The sequence below is a fragment of the Mustela putorius genome, unplaced genomic scaffold (genome assembly GCF_011764305.1).
Source record: "Mustela putorius furo isolate JIRA1106 unplaced genomic scaffold, ASM1176430v1.1 tig00000421_pilon_pilon_pilon, whole genome shotgun sequence".
Lineage (NCBI taxonomy): Eukaryota > Metazoa > Chordata > Mammalia > Carnivora > Mustelidae > Mustela > Mustela putorius.
The window spans coordinates 13,211,571-13,235,765 of NW_025421375.1; the positions used below are offsets into that span (position 1 = coordinate 13,211,571).

Here is a 24,195-nt window from a genome sequence, read left to right on the forward strand (position 1 = left end):
CCCTATATCATTTATTTCTGCTCTAATCTTTATTCTTTTCATTCTTCTGCTGGCTTTAGGCTTCACTGGATGTTCTTTTTCTAACTACTTTATGTGTGAATTTAGGTTGTATATTTGAAATTTTTCTTGTTTTTTGAGGTAAGCCTATACTGCTATATGCTTACCTTTTATGACCATTTTTGTTGCATCTCTAAGGTTTTAGACCATTGTATTTTCATGTGTTTCCATGTATTTTCTCTTTTATTTCTTCTTTAATTTCCTGGTTAACACATTCATTCTTTAGTAGGATGTTCTTTAACTTCCATGTATTATGGTATTTACCAATTTTTTCTTATGGTCTTATGATTGACTTCTTCCAGTTCTATAGCACTGTGGTAAGATAATATACATGGTATAACAGTTGCTTTGTACTTGTTGAGCCCTGATTTGTGACCCAGTATGTGATTTGTTTTGGAGAATATCAATTGCGCCCCTAAAAAGAATGTATATTCTGCTGCTATAGGATGGAATGTTCTGAATATATCTCTTGAATCCATCTGGTCCAGTGTGTCTTTTAAGCCGTTGTTTCCTTGTTTTCTGCTTAGATGATCTGTCCATTGCTATAAGTGGGGTGTTAAAGTCCCTACTATTATTGTGTTATTATCAATGAGGTTTTTGGTTTTTTTTTTATGTTTGTTGTTAATTGTTTTATACATTTGGGTGTTCCCGAGTTAGAAGCATAAATATTAACAATAGTTAGATGATCTTGTTGGATAAACCCCTTAATTATGATACAGTGCCCTTCTTCATCTCTTGTCATAGTCTTTGATTTAAAATCTAGTTGTCTGGTATAAGTGTGGCTACTCTGGCTCTTTTTTGATGTCTGTTTGTATGGTAAATTGTTCTCTGTCCCTTCACTTTCAATTTGCAGGGGTCTTTAGGTCTAAAATGAGTCTCTTATAGGCAGCATATAGATGGATCTTGTGTTTTTCCATTCTGATGCCCTATGTCTTCTGATTGGAGCATTTAGTCCATTTACATTCAGAGCAGTTATTGATATATATGAATTGAGTGCCATTTTATTATCTGTTAAATGTTGTTTCTGAAGATTTTCTCTTGTCTTTTCTAGTCTTTGTCACTTTTGGTCTTTTTTACCCCACTCAAAGAGTCCCCTTTAATATTTCTTTTGTAGCTGGTGTAGTGGTCATGAGCTCCTTTAGTTTTTGTTTGTCCTGGAAACCCTTTATTTTTTCTTCTACTCTGAATGACAACTTTGCTGCATAAAATAATCTTGGCTGCATATTTTTCCCATTCCCGCTTCTGGTCTCCCAAGTTTTTCTGGATAGGTCTGCTGATAACTTTATTTGTCTTCCCTTATGAGTTAGGGATTTCTTTTCCCTTGCTGCTTTTAGGATTTTTCCATTATCTCTGTATTTGGTGTATTTTACTATGATTATCTTGTGTTGGCCTACTTTTGTTGATTTTGGTGGGAGTTCTCTGTGCCTCTTGTATTGGATGTCTATTTTGTTCCCCAGATTAGGGAAGTTTTCAGCTATAATTTGCTCAAATAAACCTTCAGCCCCATTCTCCCTCTTTTCTTCTTCTGGGACTCCTATGATAGAATGTTATTGGGACTCTTGGGTGGCTCCATGGCTTAAGTGTCCACCTTCAGTTCAGGTCCTGATCCTAGGGTCCTGGGATTGAGTCCCATATTAGTCTTCTTGCTCAGCAGGGAGCCTCCTTCCCCCTCTGCCTGCCTCTCCCCCTGCTTATTCTTTTTCTGTCTCTGACAAATAAATAAAATCTTGGGATGCCTATATGTCTCAGTCAGCTAAGCATCTGCCTTCGGCTCAGGTCATGATTCCAGGGTCCTGGGATGGAGTCCTGAATCAGGCTCCTTCCTCAATGGGGAGCCTGCTTCTCCCTCAGCCTGTTGCTCCCCTTGCTTGTGCTTGTGTGCACATGCTTTCTCTCCCTCTCTGTCACTCTTTAATAAATAAAATCTTAAAAAAAAATATGTTATTATGCTTTAAGGAATAGTGGAGTTCCCTAAGTCTGTATTTGTGATTAAATATTTTTCTTTCCTTCTTCTTTTCAGCTTGATTTTCCATAAGTTCTTTTTTTTTTTAATTTTATTTCTTTGTTTATTTGACAAAGAGAGAGACAGAGCACAAGCAGGAGGAGTGGCAGGAGAGGGAGAGAGAGAAGCAGGCTCCCCACTGAGCAGGGAGCTGGATGTTGGTCTTGATCCCAGAACCCTGGGATCATGACCTGAGCTGAAGGCAGATGCTCAACTGAGCCACCCAGGCATCCCTAATTTTATCTTCTTTATCACTTTTTCATTCCTCTGCTTCTTCCATCCTTGTGGTCATCATATCTGTTCGGTTTTACATCTCAGTTTTAGCATTTTTTATTTTAGCATGACTAATTTTTTAGGTCTTTTTTATCAATGTAAGGCACTCCCTGGTGTCTTCAATGTTTTCCTTAAACCTAGCTAGTATTCTTATGATTGTTGCTTTAAATTCTGGCTCAGGTTTATTACTTATATCTGTTTCGATTAGATCCCTGGCCATGTCCTTTTCTTGTTTTTTGTTTTGGGATGAATTCCTCCCATTTCAGTATTTTTTCTAGGTCTTTGTCTTCTTTTGTGTGTTAGAAGAGCCTGTTATGTTTCCTGCTTCTGAGAGTAATGCTTTATTAAGAAGGAGTCATGTACTGTCCAGAGCTTAGTGGTTAAGCAAGTGTTTCTGGTGTATGCTGCATGCACTCTGCTGTTATGTTTTGGCTGCTCTTTCCTTCAGGTCCGTCCTCTGCAGAGTTTCTTCTTCCCTGCAGTGGGGAGTGTTTGGACCTTGGCCAGAGCGGCAGGTTTTAACTAGGTGTGCTCTGGTCTGCTTATTAAAATGGGCCTGATACTGTTACCACTAGAGTGGCTCTCTTTGGTCATCAGACTAGGTATGTGCTGGGGGGGAGGGGTGTTCTGCTGGTCTTTTGGGGGAGGGGGCTGATGCCCTGGTTCTCAGGTACACTTGCCCTAGTAAAGAAGAACCTGCAGAGCACAGGGGGCGGGGCTTGATGTAAGGCTCTCAGACCTCCACTGTTGGCCCTGTGCTGCTCACTGAAGTCAATCCGTGCTGATGGGTAGGGGAGAAAAATGGCACCAGCCCTCTCCCTCATTCATGGAGAGGGGAGTTCACCCCTGTGCTGTCCAGGAAGCCCTCACAGAAGAACATTCTCCCCTTGTGTGTCCCATGCATCCCTCAGATCCGTGCTATCACCCTGTCTGTCCAAGCTGCCGCCTCCTCGCAGTGCAGTACTCTTATGTTCTATCCCAGGCAGGCTGCCCAATTTTAAAAACTTTCAACTGTAGGGACCTGGTGTGAGTGGACCTGTTCTGGTCTTTTTGCCTGTGCTTGTACTGTTGCTGGTTTGTCCCAAAAGGGCAGTTGCACTAAAACACAGGGTGTGGAGTTTGTAGTTAAACACTGTGAAGAGCAGGTGTCTAAGTTAGCCACCCTCATCAAGTGTCTCTGCCTCTGCTGAGGTGCAGGGAAAGGAGTTGGTGCTCACTAGCTCTTTTGTCCCAGAGAGGCAATGCCATCTCTCCCAAGTGCAGTCAAGGAGGGGGAAATGTCTCTCCTAGTGCGTCTCGGGATCCTTGGATTGCACTGTCTGCTCCCAGGCCTCTCCCCTCCTTCTCCACAGGAGTACCACAGCACCTACCAGGCTCCATACCAACCATGTGCAGACTTCTAAAACTCCAGTCTTTGAACTCTGCTGATTATAAAAACTCATGATAATCAGCCCCTCTCATTTTCCTGGTCAGTGGTTTTGGGAAGTCTTTTTGTTATGTGATCCTCTGTTTGCTGCTCCCTCTCTCTCCTTTCTCTCTCTTTGTCTCTCAGTCTCTCCCTTTTCCCCATGCCCCTGTTTCCACGATCTGGGCTCCCTTCTCTCCACAGTACCCATGAATCTCTTCCCCTACAAATCATGTCTCCACGAGCCCTGCCTCCAGAGTGTGGTTTCTTCTCTCCCCTAGTTGTTTTCCCTCATAGCAGTTTTTTTTCTCTCAGTCCTCAGATCGATTTCTTGGGTGTTCAGAATGATTTCATATTTATCTAGGTGTGTTCAAGGATGAGGCAAGCATAGGGACCTTCTACTGCTTCACCATCTTAACCCCTATTCGTCCAGTCTTAAAAAAATGTATTTTCTTATAAGTACTGCACACACCTGTATTTTTTCCCTAACAATATTAAAATATTAATTTTAAAAGTAGCTAAAATTTTTTGTGTACTGAAGTTTATTTCTTTGAAAAAACACTTTGCTTTTCTATGGAGAGTGGTTATCATGAATTTTAAAAAACTCAACTACTTAGTACACAGATTACCTCCATCCTTATGTTCCATTCAAAATACAGGGGTTACCTTCTGCCAAAATAGAGTATGTAATATAAATATGATTCCACCAAGTATTTTTCCCAGTGTGGACTTCCTGAAGAAGTAGTCTCTTTGGCCTTCTTCATAATTGCCCCAGTCTTTGGGGTGATCTTAGCCTCATGAAAATATCTAGGGTCAGAATTTCCTTCTAACTCTGTAGGTCCTCTAGACAGCAATGGCATTTGGACTTAAATAGGGTAACTTTTATCTCACTTCTATTAAAAAATAGTGTTATATAAAATAAACATTCTAACATAATGGCTAGGTAAATTATGCTATATCTACTTGATATTGTTATATTGTACTCATACATTTTGCTGTTTATGGAATATTGTAATTCTCAGATATGTTGGACTATATAAAATCCATAACGAACATTTTGTAGAGCCTAGTATTTAGTGCATTTTTTTTTAGTAAATGTTCTGTTCTAAATATGAGGAAGTTTTTTATAAAATATGAAATACATTAGATAAAAGCCGTTTTTAGTTGTATGTATTAGGTAAATTACTTAATATAATAATATTAATAATGTGTAAAACATGTTGTTTGTAGGATAATGAACTAATACCTAATGGAGGGAAAACATTTAGCCCATACCTAACGTATAGTAAGATTTCAAATGTTAGGTCTTAGTAGCACTTATTCATATCAGAAGTGAAATATTGCATATACTAACACATAGTATGTTAGTAAAGTTTAGTCTTTTAGAAACAGTTATATCCAAATAGTTAGCTTTTAGTAGCCTTCCTGTTCAGTTTCTGGCTCCACAACTTGATGAATTTCTTTATCTGCAAAACGTGGGTAGTGTCTTCTTTGTGGAGTAATTGTTAAAAGTAAGTGAAATGTGTAATACATTCAACAGGCCCAGAATAATGTTTGGCACAAGGTTAAATATGTTAGCTATTTCTGTCATTGCCAGATTTTTCGAAATAAGCTTACTGGTGTTCTGATGGTGCCTTACTTACTGTGTTGGGTTTTATTTATTTTTTATTTTTTAGAAGACCAAGAAAATTTTGCATTTTCACTGATATAAATTTATAAATCTGTTAATACCCTCTCTTCTGGGGAAAAGAGACAGACAGACATAGGTTTCCCAAACTTTTGTCTTCTTCAGACACTTCTTTTAAGGTCAGACATCTTTTCAAAGCAGGCAAAGCTCTTCAATGTATGGTCTTTGGGAGAGTAGTTTATTACTGCTCACTTTGCCACCCTAAAAATGTAACTTATTTATTGGCCAAATGCTTAGTGTATACTTAGATAGCTCAATATTTGTTTTTATCTTAGAAGATACAATACTTGGAAATATTAACACTTAAAATGACTATACATTGTTTGTAAGATTGAATACCAATTTATGAATTATAGAGAAAATTTATAAAGACTAAAGTGGTTTTTTTTTGTATCTTTGTTTTTAGTTGGTAGATAAACTTAATACCAATACCGAAATGGAAGAAGTAATGAATGATTACAACATGGTAAGAAGATTTATAAGTATAAGCAATAGACTTACATAGATCAAATCTTCCAATACAAAGCATATATCTAGAAATTACACACCTTACAGTTAGGTATTATTCTGATCCTAAATTCCATTATTACAGTTGAGGTTCCTCAGTTGCTTTCTTTTTTTTTAATTAAAGATTTTATTTTTAAGTAACCTCTACACCCAACATGGGGCTTGAACTCACAAACCCAAGATTAAGAGTTGCATGCTATACTGAGCCAGCAAGGCAACCCTTCAGTTGCTTTTTAAATCTCTTCCTCTTGATCAGATCTCCCTAATATATGCTTTAGTTTCTTTGTACAAGGCTGGGTTGAACTGGTCTCACATACAGTATTAGTTAGGGAGTCTCATCTATATTTCCTTGTATATAAATTAGTTTGGTATACTTTTGGTTTAATATTTGTACAAATGGAACTGAGTACTCACTGAAAATGCAATGTCATCTTTACAAAGTTGTATAAGTAAGAAAGAAAAGTAAATAGTTACCATATGATGCCAGATATAATACTTTTTGATTGATAAACGAGAACTTGTGTTCAGTGTTCTTAGATTCTTTGGTAGAAAACAAAATATTAGTAGCTAACTTGTTTTGATTCAAACGTTTGGAAGAAAATAACAAATAGAGCCTGTAGTTTATATAATTTATAATTTATACAATTTTTATATAGCTTATGATTTAGGTTAAAACTTACAGTCAGACTATTCTGTGAAAGTATAGAATTTATACAATGACTTTTCTTTCTAAATTGGGATTCTAAAAACATAATTTGGTGAAATCAGTCTTAGGAACTCAGCAGAATTCCCAATTAAAAAATATATTTTTAATGCCACATGTAAAATGTGGAAACTTCTTTATGTGTTCTGTCAGTTGTTTCTGATAGAACCAAATTCTAAGTTGAGTATGCACAGGTAGAGTCAATTAGTAGTACTCAGGTAAAATTCTGTTTAAGGATGAAACTTGCATTTGTTTGGCCTAAAATCAACATACTACTAATCAACTATTGAACATCCAAAAATTTCAGAAATTCTATTTACATAAATGAAGTTTACATTGGATTATTTGATAGGTCACTAAAGAATAGTGATATTCTTAATATTTTTGGTGTGAGATTACAGTGCCTGTGAAAAAGACTTCCTTTTTCGGGGGTTATAGTTTGTTAATTAAATAAGTACTGTTTTGTTTTTTTTTAACTTTGCATGTGGCATTGGGATTATTATAATAATCTCTCAATTAGTTCATGACCAGAATAACTTTTAAAGAAGTAGTTCAGTTTAATAGTAATTTTTTATCACTAACTTCTCCATTAACTCTTCATTCAGCTTAAAGCTCAAAATGATCGAGAAACACAAAGTATGGATATCATATTTACTGAAAGACAAGCGTAAGTACAATCCATTTAGAAATCAAACGCTTCTAAGGAGCTAAATTAGACAGTTTAGTGTTGAAGTCATTTATTTCCTTATAAATTCTCTTGCTTTTTTTTTCTTGCATTTTTCTTTTCTTAAGTAAGCTCCACACCCAGTGTGGAGCCCAGTGCAGGCCCAAACTCCTAACTGTGAGATCAAACCTTGAGCTGAGAGCAAGAGCTCAACCGAGTCACTGAGGTGCCCCTTCCCTTGTATTTTATTTTAAAAAGTTGAATATTTGCAGTACAAATTCTGTTGTTTACACATCTGTTGTTTTCATTTACCATTAAGCACCCAAATCCTGGATAAATAAAATTACTATCATTTATCGTTAAGTACCTAAATCTGGGTAAATAAAATTAATACATAGACTAGATAAATAAAATTCCTATTTCAAGTAGGTTCAGAACCTAAGATGGGTAAGAACATCTTCATCTCTACCATTTACAGCTTTATCCTGGGCTTTTTAACTTGTTTGAATTATGAGATTCAAGGTCCAGTCTAATAAAACAATAGTGAGCTATTTACATTATTTCATTATTCAGTTTTTAACTTCTAATTAAGTTATATTAATGCATGTATGTGTATGCATCTTTTTATATAACATCATTAAAGATCCAGTAGCAAATAATTTTGACTTTGGTAATAAGTGGAAGTGTGGCAGTGACAAAAGCCTGCAAAGGTAATAGGTAGATGTGATAACTTGTTTTAGTCCATTTGGGCTGCTATAACAATATACCCTAAACTAGGTAACTTATAAACAACAGGAATTTATTGCTTACAGTTATAGAGGCTGGGCAGTCTGGGCTCAAGGCAGCAATTTGGTCCTGTTCTGGTGAGATCCCTCTTCCTGTTCATACCAGATATCTTGCTATATACTGCTATGGTAGAAGGGGGTCTGTGACATCTTTTTTTTCTTTTTCTTTTTTTAAAATTTATTTGACAGAGAGTGAGAAGGAACACAAGCAGGGGAAGTGGGAGAGGGAGAATCAGGCTTCCTGTTGAGCAGGGAGCCTGATACAGAGCTGGATCCCAGGACCCTGGGATCATGATGTGAGGCGGAGGCAGATACTTATGACTGGGCCACCCAGGCAAGCCTGTGGGATCTCTTTTATAAGGGCACCAATTCTGTTTGTGAGGGCTCCACTCTAATTACCTAATCACTTCCCAAAGATTGTACCTTATAATGCCATTACCTTTGGGGGCTGGGATTGCAACACACATTTTGGAGGGACATAAATATTCAGATAATTACAGTAGTTAACATAATTATTTTTCATTGATTTTTGGCCATAATTAAATACTATCTGATTCTATGCAAATAGAATTTTATATACTCCCACCCCATACATATTTAGTCTCAGAATTTTATCAGTCTTAATCTCTTTGAGAACAAGGGTAATAATTAATCAAAATTACTTAAATTCTGTGACACCAAATACACTGTCCTGTTACTTATGCATATAACATAAATATTTGATGAAGAATAAGATGTTAACATGTAATGGTAAAACATTTGAAAGATTAATATAATTTTTTGGTTGATTAAAAACAAAGGAACCTCTTTTTCCCTTATCTGTCATTTAATACTGCTATAAACTGCTGCCTGAAAAATTGTAAATACCAGAAGTCTCTTCCCACTTACGAAGAAAATTACATATGCATGGTGACCAAGCTCTTACTTGGAAACTTCTTTTTTACTGTTCTGGTTTCTGGTTTAATTTAGGAAATATTTATCATTTACAATACAATAAAATAACTCCTTTAGTTACCTAAAAAGTAAATAAGGAACTGTAGTCCGTTGAACACCTAACAGAGTTTAGAACGTTAAGGTCCTCATTTATTTCATCACTTATCTGCAGTTATATGATGCTCGGGTCAGATTTATAAATACTATATGTATATGTTTTATATATATTTCATTCAGAAAGATAACTCACAGATTATAAATTTAAGACTGTTTTAGGCTTTTATAATATAATAATAGGCTTATAATATTATATAATATTATTATATATGATATTAATATATATAATAAAATAATAATATTTTATTATAGTGTTTTAGAGATATTCTTTTCTCTAACAGTTATACATGCACTTAATTTTTCACCCCTATGGAAGGTAAAAATGGTGGATTTTTATTACAATTCTTAACCACCTCTATTTGCATTGTTAAAATTATGATTACAGCCAATTGGTTATAAGGAAATTAGTAAATAATTCGCTTTAGACTTTTTAACAGTCTCAAGGTCATTGTTGTCCAAACTATGTTTTTTGGACCATTATTGTATTATGAACTCATTATAGACGTACCTGAAAGAAAGGGTTTTGTTGTCCAGTAAGTTTGGAAAATTCTTAATACTTGGTTCTTAAAGAGCAGAAAACATTTCAGCTTTTTAGAGTCTTGAATTAAGTCCTATAGTAAAGACTCTTGTTTCACTTTGTTTAAACTCAGTATTTCCTATAGTAATTGCATAGTACTTTGACCATGTACTGTTTTTTTTCCCCTATAAATATTTCTTTTTTTTTTTTTTTTTTTTTTTGACAGACAGATCACAAGTAGGCAGAGAGGCAGGCAGAGAGAGAGAGGAGGAGGAGGCAGGCTCCCTGCTGAGCAGAGAGCCCAATGCGGACTCGATCCCAGGATCCTGAGACCATGACCTGAGCTGAAGGCAGAGGCTTTAACCACTGAGCCACCCAGGCTCCCCTCCCCTATAAATATTTCTGAGCATTTCCCTGGAAATTAATATTTTAGAAAACAATTTGGGAAACATTGCTCTATCTACAGGATCCCAAACATTTGTCCATGGACCAACTGAAGATTCCTCTGCCCCAGCACAGACTCATATGACTAGAACTCTTCCAAAGAGAGGCAGAAATACAGGTTTTGAAAAACAAGATTTGTGGAGACTTCTGATACTCACTTTGGAATTTATCATACTATTCAGTTATGACAATCATGCATTATGGTGATGGTCTTTATAACTGAAAGCAGTAGTACCTTTTTTTTTTCAAGTCCGTAGTAACTTATTAGGAATTGTGCTTGGACATTGTACCTGTGCTTTAAGTTGGTATTAAATTTTTAGGAAATTTATTGGGCTAATTCAGAAAGCATTTAAAAAAGTACGTTCCAATTCCATGAATTCATTCTATGAGTATAAAATGAATCTTGGTGTGTTGTAAGCATTTCACTTTGACAAATCCAAAACCTTTAATTTTTAAGAAATTTTTTCTAGAGATTTTATTTATTTATTTGAGAGAGGCAGACTTTAAAAAAACTTTATTTTTTACTGATTCTATTCAATAAAAGTTTATTATAACTTAATATATATTATATCAAATATGTGGGCCAATATTAGAATCAGTTCATTTTAATAAATAATTTAATAAGTCTTTTCCTTATTAGGTTGTATGGTCTCCTGAATACTACTGAAAATAGTAATTTTAATATTGTCCCTGTAAGCTTACCAGAGGATACCATTTACTATGTTTGGACCTACTTGCTCAGTACCAATGAGAAAAACATGATTTTATGATCTTCCTGTGTGTTGCAATTAATATGAAAGTCTACTAGCCACAGTTTGGTATATCACATGCCTAATCTCCATTTATGTCTAAATTGTGAGTACACCGATAACATTTATTAAAAAAATCAAGCATTTAAGGGAATTAATTTTCTTCATGTAATTCATGAGTATCTATATATTTGTCTTCAATAAACCCATCATCATCTACCACAAATGAATGTAGTTTTTCAAATATTACTATAGTTTCTTCAGAGTTTGTATCTGGGACCTGTGAAAGAGAACTTGAATTTCCAGTAAAACCATCTTCATAGGTTTCTGCTTCATGCTCTTCCAGGCGATGATGATTGTAACTAAGCAGAAAATTATACCATACTGGGCATTTGATAGCAGCAAAAATGAGGAATGAAGTCATCAGTACAGTGATCACCACACCAACCAGAAAAGCCCAGCTTTTTCCAAGTTTATGTTCTTAATTGGAATAACGAGAGAGAGAGAAAGAGATTTTGTTAAATTGACAAAAATAAAATAATCATTAATCATATATCCTAATAACTACATAATATTGGTATTAGAAATAAACATAATTTTCTTTAAGCAGTTTACTAAAACACAAGATTCTTATTTCAAAGTGTGCTGAAAAAAATACCTTTATTCCAAAATAACTACTTGTCTTTGCAGGTATTGTTTATCAATTCACAAAAGAATATTATTGATTTATACTTGTTAAGAACCATGACTTACTTAATTGGTCAAAACTAAGACTCAAAAGTTAAATAAATTGCATAATGGCATTTGAATGGTAACTAGCAGAACCTAGTTTGGAAACTTAGTATTTTGTAAATCTTTTGTTGAGATGAGAAACTGTTCTTTTACATTGTTTCTAGAAATTTAAAATTTAGAAAAATGAGAACTACTTCAGTTTATTTAGTATACTGCCTTCAGCAATATTAATATTCAAAACCAGTACATTACCTGAATTTTTTAAATTGTTCAAAGAGCTATTAAATGTTGAGTTGCTAATGGACTGAAGGTGGTTATAAAGATCTTCATTTATAGGTGGAGGAAATTTTGAGTAGCACTCAGCATTATAAGGTACTGTTTTGATACTGTAGAACTTCAGGATATCTGGGTAGGTGCATGTGGTGATGTTCTCATTTTCTGGTAAATCAGAATAACATTTATTATGGAAATAGGATTATTATTGTTAATAAATTATTATGGCTTGCATTTTATAATTATTTTTACCTAGAATTTTTTGGTATACCTACCTGTCATTATTACAGATTATAAGAAACTTTTGTATTTGCCTAGCAATACAAGAAGGGAAAGATTCACCTTCTTATTTATTAAGTTATTTTATGATATATATGGTTTAAATGCAGTATCTGTTTATGTTTAGTGTGTGTTAGTGAAGATGTTATGATTAAGATTGTGACAAAAATTGATCTCAGGCAGAGCAAGGTTTGCAGTTAATGAAATAGGGCACCTGTTTTTACCTACTGTCTGACAAGATATCTTAACCAAAGGAAATACTGAAAAAAAATTACTTTTATGTATTCATATTCAAACTATAAACTTAATACATGAAGTTACAGTCTCATCTTTGCATATATAGATCATTTAAATTTCTTTTCTTCTTTTTTTTTCCTAAAAGGCAGAGGAAGAATATCTATTCAACAATTACTTTTCAGTGTTTTCTTCCTGCTTCCCTTAAACAGGAATAGTTTCTTTTTCTTTAAAACATGAAGTGACAGACTTTCCTGGGGTGGGACAATAAAAAAATCAATCACAGTTTTGTTTTGATTAAATAATGATAGCTTACCTAGTGTCACATTTGATGTGTTCAACCAGTTCTGCAAATTCAGTAGACTGCAAGAACAGTTCCATGGATTTCCATATAAAATTATTAATTCCAGATGAAACAGTTGTGGTACATCAAAATAGCCAATGAAATTGCCTTGCAGATTCAGAAGTATCAGGTTTTTTAGAGGTACAAATACATCAGGATTCAGTTGAAATATTTTGTTTTGGCAGAGGTACAACTGTTTTAGTTTATTTAAGCCCGTGAATGCACCCTGTTCAATTACATGGATGGAGTTTCTACAGATATTTAAAATTTCTAGATTGGAGAGGTTAGCAAAGCCATTATTATATAACATAGTAACATTGTTCTCAGTCAGATAGAGTTCAGTGAGTAAAAAATATGTTTGTAGAACCCTAGTGTCTATAATATTCAAAGTAATTTGGTTATAACTGAGATCAAGTATAGTAACATTTTTATTGATATCTGTTGGAATCAAAGAATAATTATTTTCGGTGAAATTACATTTGACTTCCTAAAAAAGAAAAAATACAAATGCATTAGTTAGGAAAAATATTAACAGAATTTTCCAAATTTTTATATGCAGGCAATTAGATATTGGAAGGAGATAGTTTTGTTTTCTTTTTAGGCGGGGAGGGGTAAAGGGAGAGGAAGATCTCACAATTCTGTGTTCATGACTTGAGCTAAAATCAATAGTTGGATCCTCAACTGACTAAGCCACCAGACACCCCTGGAAGAAAATAGTTTTAGAAAAACATTTCCTCTCTAATATTTTGATGTTATAGTGTAAAAAAAAAAAAAGTAAAGCAAATGCTTTTATTTCTTCATTGGGATGAAATACTGAAGATTAAGGAAATTCTGATGCCTGTACCTGAGCAAAGAGATTCTAGTTGATCTTACAGATAATCTTTTCTTACTACATACTCACTACTGAAAAAATGTGGGTATAATTTCATTACATATGTGGAAATACATGACAAATAATTCTCTTATATAGTATTTCATTTGCATATGATTTATAATGAGGAAATTATTTTAAAATTTGTTTTTAGAAATCAGAGCTACCAACAGTAAATAAGAAGTAATACTCAATATATAACTGTATAAGAGCTCAAAGTTTGGTATTTAAAAAGAAATATTAATTTTTTTAAAGTAATCCATATAGCCAATGTGGGGCTTGAATTCATGACCCCAAGATCAAGAATCAGATGCTCTACTTGCTGAGCCAGCCAGGTGCCCCCCAGGAAATATTTATTTTATAATGGAAATTGAACCATATGAATTTAAGTGCCAGCTAACATGAGTACTTTTCTTATGTGGCTGCAAATCCAAAAAAATATTTATTTTGTTTATAATAATAATAGTAATGCAATACTATATTCTTATTAGGATGTATGGTCTCCTGAATACTACTGAAAATAGTAATGCTATAATAATAATAATAGTTATAATAGTAATGCAACAACAATAATTTTCCCATAATAATAGTAATGTAACAATAATAATTTTCTTCATAAATATGTAATTTTTAAAAAACACTTCCTACATTTTATTTTTTTTTAACATTTTATTTATTTATATGACAGAAATCACAAGCAGGCCAAGTCAGGCAGCAGGGAGCCTGATGGGGAGCTTGATCTCAGAAGCTTGATTCCAGGACCCTGAGACCATGACCCGAGCCAAAGGCAGAAGCTTAACCCACTGAGCCACCCAGGTGCCCCAACTCCCTACATTTTAAAAAGTGGTGTTTAGGGGTGCCTGCCTGGCTTGGTTGGTAGAATGTATGACTCTTGGCCTCGGGGTACTAAGTTTGAGCCCCTTTTTGGGCACAGAGATTACTTATAAAAATAAATAAAACATAAAAGACTGGTATTTATATCCTGAAACTAGTCTCAGATTTTATAGTGAAAATTTACAGACTTCTTTAACCGTTAAAGAATTTAGTTTAAATAAAATGAAGACTGCATTTGTCAAATTAGAATCTAGCTCACATACCACAGATTTTGAATATATATAGCTAACCAATTAGTTATGATAGTTCAGGTATTTTTTTTTTTTGCTTTAATTGCCTTGGCATATTTTACTAAATGTACATAAAGTATACTTTTTTTTTTTTTTGACAAACAGAGATCACAAGTAGGCAGAGAGGCAGGCAGAGAGAGAGAGAGGGAGGAAGAAGGCTGCGAGCCTGATGGGGGGCTTGATCCCAGGACCCTGGGATCATGACCTGAGCCGAAGGCAGAGGTCTTAACCTGCTGAACCACCCAGGCGCCCCAGTATACCTTTGAAAATATTTTCACCACCTTGATTGTAAAAACTTACTATTTTAGAAGACTGGCTTTCGTCTGATAATAATAGCATAGAGAGGGGCCAAAACAAGGTTGTGATGCATGTAGTTTTCATATCGCAGGCCTGTTAGAAAACAGAGTATTTTCGTCTCAATAGAGAAGAACTTTATATTGAGAATATTTTAATTTCCTTTTTTCTTCTTTTAAATCCATTTTTTCTTAAAACATATGAAATGTGAAACAAGTACATATTCTATCACCCTCCCCACACTCTAATCTTAAACTGGAAAGTTCCTGGCAAATGAAAGTGTTTTTTGAATGTCTCATTAGTTCCTGGATCAATTGAAATGAACTTTGAAACAAGTGAAGTGGTTATATATTTTAAAATTTTAATATATGTGCGTGAAAGAAAGTTAGGACTATATATTTATGTATATGTACATGTTTAAGTATATGCTTAAATTGCTATTTTATGGTTTTTCATTTTTAGATATTGTCTATTGATATAATCTGTTGACTTAAAACTGTGGAGATGAAAGCCATCAGCTCTTTTTCAAACATTCCCTACCGTCATCTTCAATCATCAAGTGTATGCTTTCTATCTCTTCATTCTCCATACATAGTTACTTATAATTTTCGTCTTTTTTCACCTTGTAAATTTGCTTTTACGTTAATGTCACTTTCAGAATGCTCTGTGATTAGCAAATTTCAGAATAAAAAGATCTTATAAATTTGATTAGATGAAACCTTTTTTCCCCCAAAAGAAAATTAATGATATTACATTATAAATTTATTTGGAAAAGATTTTTTGGCCACATCCCATGTTTATATTTCTAAGGTAGATCATATGAAGATATAATTATATTTTTTGCTCTTACGCCCCATATCAAAGATTTTTGTAGATTAATAAGCCTAAATATGGTTTGTTTTTTTAAAACTCACCAGCAACCATCAAACCTGTAAATATATGGAATCTTACCTTTACCTGTTTCTTTTCTCTGAGACTTGTGTGCTAAGGAATCTATTCTGTTTCTTCTGCACCATTAAAAAAAAGTATGTCATATGGTTGCATTTCACTATGCTTTAACCTTTGTACCCAATGAACACGTGATGTAAAAAAAAAGCTAGACTTCCTTAGCAAAAGATTGACTAGAAGAGTAATTTCTTAGTCATCTTTGACTTTTTTGGCATAACAAGTAAAGTGCTTTGCTTAACATTTGTGTTTCTTAATTACTCTTGAAAAATGTAAATATTAGCAAATTTACTTTGCAAGTTAAAGTATATAATATTGAAAATGCGTACTTGGAAAAATACATGGTTAACGTGATTTAAGGTTAGTCCTAAAGGTATTTCGTGTTTAAAAAGATTCAAGTTGAAAAGATACCGAGTTTTGTATTCCCATTTCAACTTTGTTTATTCATTTTTATGACCTGTCATTGGTGGTTTTATTGCCGAGTTGTAATAGGAGCAAAGTGCTCAAAGGATCAAAAGACCTAATGCTGGCCATATTGTGGCCTTCAAAAAATGAGTTACCTTCCTTGTGCTGCAGCTTCCCTTATGTAAAATGGAATATGGTACAACACTAGCTCCTGTGTAACTACAGTAAACAGGTGTATCAGGCAAAAACATGGTTAAGATTCATTGTTGATAGTAAATAATCATGGAATTCAGAACGAGTTAGTTCCAAAAGATTAACTCCCTTGAGCCTCAATATCCTTAATTTATGAAACAAAGAGATTGAAATTGATGACCTTTCCTACTTGAAAGTTCTAAGCCCATAAACCCATATAAATCCAGCAGCAAACACATTTGTTAAATGATAATAATTTAAGTTCAAAGTGAAGATATTACTCCTTGTCCAATAGACAAAAATAAATAGAAATTTCATGTTATTTGTTTGATTTTGTACATCTTTTATTGAGTTATTAAGAGATGTTGTTTGTAGAAAAATTTCTGAATGTAGATTACTTTATTCTGGCAGTGTAAAAAGTATGTGGGGAATACATGAACTTGTAGGGCTTAGAGAGTGATTGTGAAAACTGTAGTAGTTGATAACTACATGTGGAAGATTAAGTAGAATATTCCTATTTTGAAACTCAAAATTTTGATATTGAGAATAAACATTTATCTTCAAGTAGTCTTTTTATATGTAAATCTTGAAGTATTTATGTGATAACTAGCATCTTTTCCTTTTTTTCAAAATTCTAGAGAATTTTTTCAGAATTCTAGAGAAAAATTCTATCCTATTGATAACTGACTGTGCTTAGGTAATAAGTGGCTTATCACTGGTATTTCTTGTGATTATATGATAAAGATGGTTATTATTTGTAATTAATTTAGTGACTATTACTCATATGATTTCACTTGTGATATTCCTGTTACATTTTCAGAGACACTGACTTATTATTTTGCACCACTAAAATATAGTTGATAACTTTTGGAATACCAATTTTAATTAAAGTAGGTAAGCAAGATATATTATTAATCTGAAGTTATGTTTTTTTAAATCAAATTGCACTACTCTTAGATCAGTCAGAGCTGTGTTACTTTATATCATTTACATGGTGAACTACAATACAAGATTTCATTTGGTTAAAGAATTCCATAGCTACAAGATGTTTGAAAACCACTGTTCTAAAATTGTTTTGTCTTGTGGGTATGACAAAGTGTAAATACCTCCTCTACCACCTCATGTGTACAAGGCTTTAAAGATTTTCTGTGATAATCTTTGAGTTTTCTTACAAGAAAGTAAAATGAATAGTAGGGAAATAGAAGGATTTGGGAACTGAGAAGAGAAAGATGTAAAATAAGTCTCTGTTGATGTGGACAGTTCTTTTTTTGGAAGTATAAGGGATTTTCTTATTAATTTTTATTTGAGGTATAGTTGACACATAATGTTAATTTAAATTTCAGGTGTACAACGTAAGTGATTCAACAGTTCTATATGTTATGCAGTGCTCACCACAAGTTACCATCATCATACAGCACTATTATAATACCGTTAACTATATTACCTATGCTGTACTTTTCATCCCTGTGACTTCTTCATTCCATAATTAGAAGCCTATACCTCCTACTCCCCTTCACCCATTTTTGCCCATGCCCCATGCTCTTCCCTCTAGCATCTACCACTTTGTTCTCCAAATAGAATTTTTTATACGTCGATAAGAATTTACAAGCTCTGTTAAATAACTTTACCCTATTTAGTTGAGACTGTGACCTGAGTAAAATTAATTGATGTTATTCCCCTCAATGTATTAAGAGGAATGTTGAATACTTTTGATTTCAGGAAGGAAAAACAAATTAGGAGTGTAGAAGAAGAAGTTGAACAGGAAAAACAAGCAGCAGATGGCATTATCAGAAACATGTCTCCTGAAAAACAAGTCAAGTACATAGAAATGAAAACCACAAATGAGAAATTGTTGCAGGTAATACTAATCGCTATCCTGTTCCTCAACAGGATACAGCAGTCTTGCTACTATATAGTCTGAAGATGAGCAGCATTGGCATCCCTGAGAACTTGACTAGACCTACTGATCAGCATCTTAATTTAACAAGGTCCCCAGATAATTTGTATAGATGGACATTTAAATTTGAGAAGTACAATATAGAAGATTCATTTTCTCATGCTGCATGATGACCAAATATTACTCTAGTATTTGTTCATTTCTATGCATCTTTCACTTTTGCGTGTCATACAGATACATGAAAACACTTGCTTTTTAAATGAACTACTAATAGAAATAATAAAAAACCTCAGATACCAGTGCCATAGAGATAATTACTTCCTTTCTTCCCTGCCTAATAAGCAATGCATCTTTTACTTCTCTGTCCTTAATTTGAATAGCTCTTGCCTCCTAATCGTGGTATTTAAATAAGCAATTTGGGAGCCTGCTGAGGGGTTATTGAGAATTCTCCCAACATTCAGTGATGGTGGTGACTCAGATTTGCAAGTTAGTGCCCTTATATACCAAGATAGCCCTTAACTAAACAGTTAACAGAGAATTAGTCCCCATAAATGCCAAAAGTGAATGTAGTTCTGGTTTCTCAGATATTACTTAATTGACAATTTAATATAACTTTCTATTTTAGTCAGGATTCATAAGATACAATGAAACACTGAAGAAAGGGTATTACAGAAATGCTGAAGTACCATCAAAATACAGTTAATCTTGCACAGTTGTTTTTGAATAAGTAAATAGCTTGAAAGTCTTGTCTGTAGGAATGAGCCATATAAATTACTATATGTCTTGGCTCTAAAAGAAATTAGGCAAAAGATATGGAAACATGGTTTTAAAAAATCAAAGTTAAAAATCATAACTTTAAACAATAACATCATTAATTTGAGGGCTCCTGATATTTTCAAAACGGCAGTGATGATTCATTGTGAAAAGGTTTGGCTACCTTTGACAAGCTCATAAAGTATTTTTTAAAGGTAGATCATGACAAGTTTTGGGGAATAATGAAAGAAACTGGCAGAGATAGAAATAATGTTAATAAATTCTAGTCAATAGCAAGTGTTGGATGTGTTTATAAAATTTACTTTGTCACATCCATATACGAAAAGCTAAGAAACAAACATATTCTAAATGTTACTTCTATGTATATTTACTTTTTTCCTTTTTCTTAGGAGTTAGACACACTTCAGCAACAACTAGACTCATTGAACATGAAAAAAGAGAGCTTGGAAGCTGTGAGTATAAAATCAAATAAGGGTTTTTATATTACTCACCTACAAAAGATAATTCCGCTGAATATATTAAAGGAACTCATTCAAGTATGTATTTATTTAGTAGTTTACTAAGAGGGGTATAACTTTTTTCCCATTCAGCACCACAAATATCCTACTTTGGTAAGAAATTAGATTCAGTTATTGAATCTAATAACTGTGCGCAGGATCATTCTACCTTGCTGAGGCATGCGAAATCTAATGGTAATTTAAAGACATGAATAAGAGATTAAAAAGAATTGAAGAGGGAGAGAGAAATTAGATTCAGTTATTGAGTTCCTACTGCGTACAAAATCATTCTGCCCTGATGAGGCATGCAAAATCTAACGGTAATTTAAAGACATGAACAAGAGATTAAAAAGAAGTGAAGAGGGAGAGAAATCAGTTCATCACTTTAAAGATATAAATGCTTGCTATTTGCTATTTGTTCATTTAAAAGTTTTAATTAAAAAAAAAACATGTTTATGGTTAAAAAAAATTAAATAAGATGAAAGTGAAAATTTTCTTTTCCCTCTTTCCAGACAGAACTACTTTGTATTTTTTGAACACTTATTCTGTGCTTTTTTTGAGCTCTTTACATAGATCACCAGCATTGTCATTTAGTCTTTTTTTTTTTTTTTGTCATTTAGTCTTTACAACAATTTTATTATCCTATCTTGGTTTTATTGTTGTGGAAAACCTCAAGTGAGATTCACATTTAATATGCTGTCTGCAGTTTGGTTTGTTTGTTTTCACCTAACATTCTCTCTTGAATGTCTATATACATCAGCTCTCAGAGACCTCCTTCATTATTTTAAATTACTGTATTGTGTTACATTGCATGACTAGAACACAGCCTTGTAGATGAATAGGTTCTTTACATGTTTTTTAGTTTTGGGGGATTATAAACAATGCTGCAGTGAAACAATGCATTTTATACAGAGTTAAATGGCTGTGTCATCAGATAAATTTGTTGCAATGGATCAAAAGATAAATACACACTTCTAAAATGTAAGGCTGCAAATTCCCTTCCAAAGAGGTGGTTCCGTTTACTACTTCTAGACTCAGTGTATGAGAGTGCCTGTTTTCCCATGCATTCAATAGCAAGCATTATTCACTTTTTCCATTTTTACTAGTTTAATACATGAAATTATTTCTTTATATATTTTTTGGCCAATGTATATCTTTTTCTGTGAACTACCTTATTCAAGTCCTTAACACTTCAGTGTACTGTCTATACCTCAAACCTTGCCTTTCTTGATTTCCTCTGGATTCAGGTAGGTATCATGATTCTAGGATTAGTAACAATTGTAGATTGACAGGAGTGCTGTTACCCTTTCTTGCACAAGAAATAAGTGTGAGTATTTTGTAATTCTTTCGTAAATTTGCTGTTGAAAAAGTAGTTTGCTTAAAAATGCTAAGGGGTACCTGGGCGGCTCAGTCACTTAAGCCTCTGCCTTCTGCTCCGGTCATGATCCCGAGGTTTTGGGATCAAGGCCCACATTGGGCTCCAGGCTGAGCAAGGATCCTGCTTCTCCCTTTCCCCTTGCTCTTCCCCCCCCCCCCGTTCATTCTCTCTCTCTGTCAAGTAAATAAATAAAATCCTTAAAAAACATTATTAAGATGGCTTTCTATACAGATAGTCTATGTGTGAATATATATAATTTTTATTTTTTTTATATCTCTGGTAATAGAAATATGCTTCAAAGAATAAGGACCACATTTAGTATTAACACAGCTGTGCTGCAGAATTCCTTACTATCTGTTTTAGGGTGTGTGGGGAATGCCAGGTCTTATTTCTCTTGGCATATTTAGTTTCTGCAGGAAGAGGTGTAAGCTATGTCCTTGGATTTAGTGTTTGTATCGATGCCACTGTATTGATGCCACTTTTTGGCATCAGCACAGTAACGTGAAATTTTATAAAAATTTATCTCAAATCAAGAATATATAAGTAGTGGGGCGACAGGGTGGCTCAGTCACTTAAGCTCTGACTTGATTTCGGCTCAGATCTTGATTTCAGATCAAGCCCTTGTGTTGGGCTCTACGCTCAGCTCATAGTCTGCTTGTCCCTCTTCCTCTTCTCCTCTCCCTGTTCTCTTTCTCTCTCAAATAAACAAAATATTAAAAAATATATATATATAGAAGTTACTAGTTCTGTTTAACTTTTGCCGGATTCCTTGTATTATTTTTTTAACCTCTTCTTCAAGAAAACATTATGTTAAATATCACTCATCTAGTATATATTGAATATCTACTGTGTGCTTGCTCATTACTGTGCTAAGTATTAGTTCATCATGGGGAGTGGAAAAAACAGGTGAAAGATCAGCACAAGTTTTATTGAGGAATAGTTTTATTGAGATGAAATTCGAACAAGTCTTAGGATGATTAAGCAAAAGGAAGGAGGAGATAACTATGAAAAGAGATACCCTATGGGGAGCCTGGGTGGCTCAGTGGGTTAAGCCTCTGCTCAGGTCATGTTCTCAGAATCCTGGGATTGAGCCCCACATTGGGCTCTGCTCAGTGGGGAGCCTGCTTCCCCCTCTCTCTCTACCTGCCACTCTGCCTGCTTGTGAGTAGGCAGAGTAACTAAATAAAGTAAATAAAATCTTACTTACAAGTAAGTAATCTTACAAGTAAATAAAATCTTTAAAAAAAGGGGATACCCCAAAATATCTGTATTTCATTATCACGCCTTTTCACCTGAACCTAATCCATTAATTTGAGCTATGTATATGATGAGGGTTTTTTTAAGATTTTATTTTTAAATAATCTCTACACCCAACATGGAGCCCAAATCCACAATTCCTGAGATCAAGAGTCCCATTCTCCACCAACTGAGCCAGATATATATGCCACTATATTATGCTTTTTAATAGACTTTCAAAGATTTCCACTAATTTACTTTTTCCTTTTAAGATTCCTTCTCTTTGAAAGACAATTATCATATGAACTTCCTGATGTGAAGAATTTGAGAGACAACGTGGGGGGTTTGGGAGGTAGGGAAGGAACAAATGAAACAAGATGGGATCGGGAGGGAGACAAATCATAAGAGACTCTTCATCTCACAGAACAAACTGAGGGTTGCTAGGGGAGGGGGACAGGGAGAGGGTGGTTGGCTTATGGACATTGGGGAGGGTATGTGCTGTGGTGAGTGCTGTGAAGTGTGTAAACTTGGCGATTCACAGGCCTGTACCCCTGGGGCTAATAATACATTATATGTTAATAAAAAATTAAAAATGAAAAGATTCCTTCTCTTTGGCTTTCAAAAAAGAAGTCTTGCCTCGTGGGACGCCTGGGTGGCTCAGTTGGTTAAGCAGCTGCCTTCGGCTCAAGTCATGATCCCAGGGTCCTGGGATCGAGTCCCACATCAGGCTCCTTGCTCGGCAGAGAGCCTGCTTCTCCCTCTGCCTCTGCCTGCCTCTCTGTCTGCCTGTGCTCCCTCGCTCTCTCTCCGTCTCTGACAAATAAATAAAATCTTTAAAAAAAAAAAAAAAAAGAAGAAGTCTTGCCTCTTAAAAATTTGGTCTTATTCATGCTGTGGACCTAGTTTCAGATATCATCATTCACTTTTTTGTTGGTTAATATAGAAAATTATTTAGATCTGAGATCCTCAGTTTCTTTATGTGTAAAACAGATGATGATATTATCTGATAGAGTTGTTTTGAGGATTAGATACAGTATATAAAGAACATGGAATATAGTGCTTGGCACAGAATAAGTTATTAAAAAATAACAGCTTCAAATGCCATTTTCTCCCTTTTCCTCATCACTATCAACAACACTAGCTCTTTTGGTTGTCTAATAAAGTTACCACAGCCCTTATTTTCTCTTTGTGAACAGTAGAATAGTGTTGAATATACAACAACTATTCTACTCTTGTGTATTAATTTCCTCGTGCTGCTGTAATAAAGAACAAGAAATTTCCTAACAGATCTAGAGGCTAGAAGTCTAAAATCAAGGTGTCAACAGAGCCGTTTCCTCAGAGACTCTGTTAGAATCTTCCCTGACCTCTTCCTAGCTTCTGGTGGTGCCTATTGATCCTAGGCATGCATTCATTATTTTAGCTGCATCACACCAGTTTCTGCATGTGTCATTGCATGGCATTCTCCTGTGTCTCTGTCTGTATGTCTTCTCTTACAAGGGTCCACCCTAATTACGTTGTCTTAACTTGACTAAATTGGCAAAGACCCCAATTCCAAGTTAGGTCATATTCATAGGTATCAGAGATTACCAAGACTTCATTATATCTTTTTGAGTGATACAGTTCAATCTATATAACATTGTATTAGAGTATGTAATGACTATATGTGTGGGTGTGTGTATGAAATATATATATATATAATATATTAAATGAAATATATATGAATATAACATATATTATATGAAAATATATTCCCTCTAGAGATCAGTTCTTTAGACTTTAATATTGTGGTTAAAGTTGTACATACATTGGGGCGCCTGGGTGGCTCAGTGGGTTAATCCTCTGCCTTTGGCTCAGGTCATGATCTCAGGGTCCTGGGAT

The 24,195-nt window shown here is 34.2% G+C and overlaps 2 protein-coding genes across 5 annotated transcripts in view; one reads left to right on the plus strand and one right to left on the minus strand.

Annotated features, from left to right (window-relative positions):
* Positions 1-24,195, plus strand: part of IFT74 (intraflagellar transport 74) — a 91,639-nt gene that overhangs the window by 14,482 nt on the left and 52,962 nt on the right. For all 3 annotated transcript variants that reach the window (XM_004761785.3, XM_004761784.3, XM_004761783.3), the window contains exons 7-10: positions 5,831-5,890; positions 7,240-7,301; positions 18,255-18,393; positions 19,596-19,658. In XM_004761785.3, coding sequence (XP_004761842.1) covers positions 5,831-5,890; positions 7,240-7,301; positions 18,255-18,393; positions 19,596-19,658 — 324 coding nt within the window. The remainder of the gene's footprint in view (positions 1-5,830; positions 5,891-7,239; positions 7,302-18,254; positions 18,394-19,595; positions 19,659-24,195) is intronic.
* Positions 10,948-16,035, minus strand: LRRC19 (leucine rich repeat containing 19). Of its 2 annotated transcripts, none has more exons than XM_004761782.3 (5): positions 15,951-16,035; positions 15,000-15,089; positions 12,678-13,191; positions 11,828-12,013; positions 10,948-11,323 (listed from the first exon to the last, which is right to left on the minus strand). In XM_004761782.3, the coding sequence occupies exons 2-5, from the start codon at positions 15,078-15,080 to the stop codon at positions 10,998-11,000; spliced, it is 1,107 nt and encodes a 368-aa protein (XP_004761839.1). In that variant the 5' UTR covers positions 15,081-15,089; positions 15,951-16,035; the 3' UTR covers positions 10,948-10,997. The 2 variants fall into 2 exon arrangements, with proteins under 2 accessions (XP_004761839.1, XP_004761838.1); XM_004761781.3 differs by having other exon boundaries at positions 15,945-16,032.